The 4,820-nt window shown below is 28.3% G+C and overlaps 1 protein-coding gene across 1 annotated transcript; it reads left to right on the top strand.

Annotated features, from left to right (window-relative positions):
* Window positions 1–1,493: 1,493 nt before the first annotated feature.
* On the top strand, window positions 1,494–3,982 carry LOC120077547 (probable esterase PIR7A). Its single transcript, XM_039031470.1, has 3 exons — window positions 1,494–2,010; window positions 2,123–2,248; window positions 3,491–3,982. The coding sequence occupies exons 1-3, from the start codon at window positions 1,558–1,560 to the stop codon at window positions 3,797–3,799; spliced, it is 888 nt and encodes a 295-aa protein (XP_038887398.1). The 5' UTR covers window positions 1,494–1,557; the 3' UTR covers window positions 3,800–3,982.
* Window positions 3,983–4,820: the final 838 nt, after the last annotated feature.

Here is a 4,820-nt window from a genome sequence, read left to right as displayed (position 1 = left end):
TACTATATTTGAAATATTTTCAATAGTTTTCTTTATTTTAGAACATCCTAAAAAATGCATGTATATAATAATAATAATAAAATTTTGGCCACATCAACAACTTAAAACTTAAAATGTATAAGATCATTATATCTTAGAAACGTTAGCTTAAGAATAATAATAACAAATCTCTAGTCAACTTTATATAGCAGAAAGTTAACAGATTAACTAAGAGAGTTGTAGGACTATAGATTATCTTAAACTTAAAAAATTAATATTCCATTTAGTAATTGTTTTATTTATTTATTTTTTTTAAAAACTAAATCTATGGACACTACTCCCACCTCCAAATTTCTTCCTTTGTTATGAACAAAAAAAAAAAAAGTAGAGTTCAAAAGGTTGTTTTTATTTTTAGAATTTGATTAAAAATTCAACCATTGTACTTAAAAAAGATGCAAATCATGGTAAGAAATGTAAATGAAATAGGCTTATTTTTTTATAAAAAAAGAAAAAATCAAATGAGGTCTAAAATGTCGAAGTGTATTTATATTTTTTAGAGAAATTTTCAAAAATAGAAAAATAAAAGAAACTATTTATATAAAATAGAAAAATTTTAATCTTTTTTGATAGAGATTGATAGAGATAATATCTTTTAGTAATAGAAATGGATAGAAGTCAGTATTTTTTTTTACTATTTCTGTAAATAATTTGACATTTCTTCCCAATATGAAAATTTTCTCATTTTTTGCGTTTAATTTTCCTTTCATCTTTGTCATGTCATTAATTAATTGTTTCATTGTCACTTAAATACTGCAATTGGGGACCATTTTGTCTTTACACTTGGTTGTAAGCTTATATCGTCCATTCAATTGAACAAAAAGATCAAACTTCGAATCCTTACCTCTAATAGCAAAAAAACAAAAACAAAAAAAGAAAAAAAAAAAAAAGAAAAAAGAAAAAAAAACAAAAACGGAAAAAAATTCCACGTGTCGAATTAAAATAATCAATGATTTACTATTTTAAAAACCAAAAATAATTTATTTATTAAGATTTGTTATAAAAAAATATTCATCATTTAAAATCATTACAAAAGGGCTACCTTTTAACACACTTTAAATGAACAACTTTGAAAGGCTTTTGTACAGAAGTGATTTAAATTATATAAAATTAAATTTTATTCTAGAGCTATCAAAAGGCCAAAATACTTGGAAAAAATTTTAGCTACAACCTAAGTTACACATAATTTTTTTCAAACTTTTAAAATTTTTTTTATTATATACATGAAAATATGGATCAATTAAAGAGGAAAAAAAAGAAAGAAACAAACTGAAATTTCACAAAAATATTTTTGTCACACAGTTGTCCAATCTCTAGTCATGTGACTCATTTTTTTGTTCTCATATTTAGATATTTTCAATTTTTTTATTATTTGATTGCAGTAACACTACGAAAAGATAGATGCAGCTCAAAATATATTCAAATATTACTGGTATCTTTCCTATTATAAATTGAATGAAGGGCAGAGTACTCTTATCATAGAGCAACTCGTGGCATAGATAACAAATAACATAGAAAAAAATGCAAAAGCTTTTGCTACTATTTTTCCTTCTCATTTTTCTCTGTTTCTGTTCCCAAACACAAAGCTCAAGTGTCCTCCATGATGATTCCCAAGGGAGCAAATCACACATTGTGCTTGTCCATGGCGCCTGCCTCGGCGCCTGGTCTTGGTACAAAGTCACAACCTTGTTGCAAACGGCTGGTCACAATGTCACTGCACTCGACATGGCTGCCTCGGGGATCAACCCGACACAAGCCGAGTCATTGACATCGCTTACCGAGTACTACCAGCCATTGTTGAGCTTCATGGAAGCCCTGGCACCTGACGAGAAGATCGTTCTCGTCGGACACAGCCTAGGCGGCCTCGGGATCTCGATGGCCATGGAGAGATTCCCTGAGAAAATCTCTGTTGCCATTTTTGTGAGTGCAGCCATGCCTGGTCCAATCTTGGGCCTTTCTTCCATAGAGGAACAGGTTTAACATCTAATCCAATTCCTTCAAAATATTTCACCATATATATATATATATATATATATATATATAGAAGTACTAAAGTTTTGTTTTTCCTTTTGGTAACAAAAATTAGAAGAAAATACTTGAAATGTACAGTGCCTTCTACACAGAGGAGAAATCCAAAGCTTCTAATCCAGATCTTTTCCTATTTTCCCAAGAAGATTTAGAAACAAAGCTTTTCCCATTATCTCCACCTGAGGTTTGTAAATATCCTTTCTTTTACTCAAAGATAAGTTTATATATGTGAAGAAGGAATATGGAGTGAGAAATTGATCATCTCTTAATTTAGTGTTAGATTTTCCAGATATATATATCCATATACTATTATATATATATATATATCTAAGGGGTTCTTATCTTATTAGGTAACATTCAATTTCATCTTTACTCTATTAAGATTCTCAATAAGTTGTACATTAAAAAAAAAAAAATAGAGAGTAAAAATAGGATAATAGAAAGTTTCTAGATTTTTTATTTTATTTTATTAAAGAAAAAGGAATACTTTATTTCTTGTTAATCTTTCTTCCTACTTTAGTAATCTTTTTTTTTCCTTGTACTTTGAAATTTTAAACTAGCAATCAATCTCGGGTATATTTATATCCGGTATGCAATATGAATATAAATACCTTGTTTTGTAATTTTTCAAATTCACTGAATTAAATGAATTTAGTGAAGATTTGTTTAGCAAATATATTTTTGAATTTTATGATCTAAACAATGAAAATTTTGAAAAGAATGCATATTTATATTTTTTTAAGGTATCCATACTTTTTTATTTGAAATTTTAAAGTGAAAATTATATTAAAAAATAAGAAGCTTTGATAAATATAGTGTTTTATAATGTATAGTCATTTTATTTTTGTTATAATTAAATATCATATAAATAATATGATATGGTCAAATAAAAATTCTACATAATTTATAACATAAAACACAGTAACAATAATCCAGATTTGATCTAAATTTTATTTAGTAATTATAATTTTTTATAGTTTATAAATATATTATCAAACATCGTGGTTGACTTGATAATAAATAGGGAATATGGTCTAGATAAAGACTTAAGAGATCATTAGTTTAATATGTGGTAGCTCTTAATTATCATGTTTTCATTTTAGTAGTAAAAAATGACAAACCTCCAAACTTTTATTAGTTAACGTCTTTTTGGAAAAAATCTGAAAAAAAAAATTTAATTTTTATGTGTTTCAAAATCTAAATTTCTATTAAATATTATTTAAAAATAAAAGACATCAGACGGTTCCATTTCTCAAAATCTAGAAATAAGAATCAGATGACAAGAAATGATAATGTCACTAAAATGGCCCCTAAATTACAATTTGGCAAAAAAATATCGACACGTCACTCAGAAATGTCATATATATATATATATATATATATATATAGTGTAGTAACTATGTATGTATGTTTGGTAATTATATAGGATTTGACATTGGCAACAACATTGGTGAGGCCTCAAGCAATGTTTGGTTTGTTGGAGTCAATGAAGGAGCTACAACTAAGCCAAGAGAAATATGGGTCAGTGAAAAGGGCTTTCATTATATCAGAGAAGGACCAAATGACCACAAAGATCATGGTGTGGGCAATGCTTATCTTCAATAAGCCTGATCGTGTGGCTGAGGTTAAAGGATCAGATCATATGGTCATGACTTCAAAACCTCTTGAACTTACTCAACAACTCTCCACCATAGCTCAAGACTTTTCTTCTTCTTCCACTTATATTAATATGTAATATGTAATTGTAGTCTATGAGATCTCTTTTATCTCAACTAATTAATATTAGCAAATAAAGTAAAAAGCATTATGTTTTACATCCCATAATAATAATTCACACTATTATCAAGAGAAGAAAAAAAATTAATATTAGAAAGACATGAGAATGAGAAAGTGAAAATTGAGATTGAGAGTTAACAAAGAGTTGTGTGTTTATAATATTAAGTTTTTAGCTCAATCAATTATTAGATTTTTTTTTAAATTTCCAAATAAATTCTAAGTTATAACTATTAATTACATAAAGTATGACCAATTACTACATCAATGTCCTCAAATGGTAAACAGTAAGCCTCCATTTGGTAACTGTTTAGGCCTTGTTTGATTAACTATTTGTTTTTATGTATTTGATTTTTTGAAATTTGTGTTTTGTATTCTTACTCATGACGTATGGTGCATTGTCTTATTTCTAAAATCACATGACATTCTATGACTAGGCTTTTAGACACATATTCTTGTTGGGCTGACCACTCTTCACAAGGCCCAAATATTCAAGATCAACGCTAGAGAGATGAAGAAATACCTCAGAAATATTCTGCTAAATCCTTCATACTCAAAACTCGATGCTCAACTGCTTCCTACTCGATCCTCGATGGGAATTCCCTTCTTCGTCTAATGAGTCTTTGTTAAATCCTCGATGGAGCTCAATGACAATAGAATTAATACTCGATCGTACTCGACGATTCTTGAACGATACTCGGTGCAACTTGAAGGTGAAAACGATGTACTTGAAGCTACTCGATAACAAAGAATCGATACACGATTGACTTGATAATCAGATTACTCGATGCGATTTGAAAGTTAATTGAATGGTGTGCAATTTTCAGTAAAGAAAATACTCGTATGAATAAGAAAGATAAGACAAGTAGATGGAGACACAGTGTTTCGTGGTTTCGACAAGATTGTCTACGTCCACGGGAAGATCTGAATTCTTTTTATTGATGAAGATTGCGTATAGATTTTTGTTATTTATAGAAAACTAA

This window comes from Benincasa hispida, chromosome 5, assembly GCF_009727055.1.
Source record: "Benincasa hispida cultivar B227 chromosome 5, ASM972705v1, whole genome shotgun sequence".
Taxonomy (NCBI): domain Eukaryota; kingdom Viridiplantae; phylum Streptophyta; class Magnoliopsida; order Cucurbitales; family Cucurbitaceae; genus Benincasa; species Benincasa hispida.
Note: the sequence above shows the minus strand (reverse complement) of the source record. Positions and strands in the feature narration are given on the sequence as shown.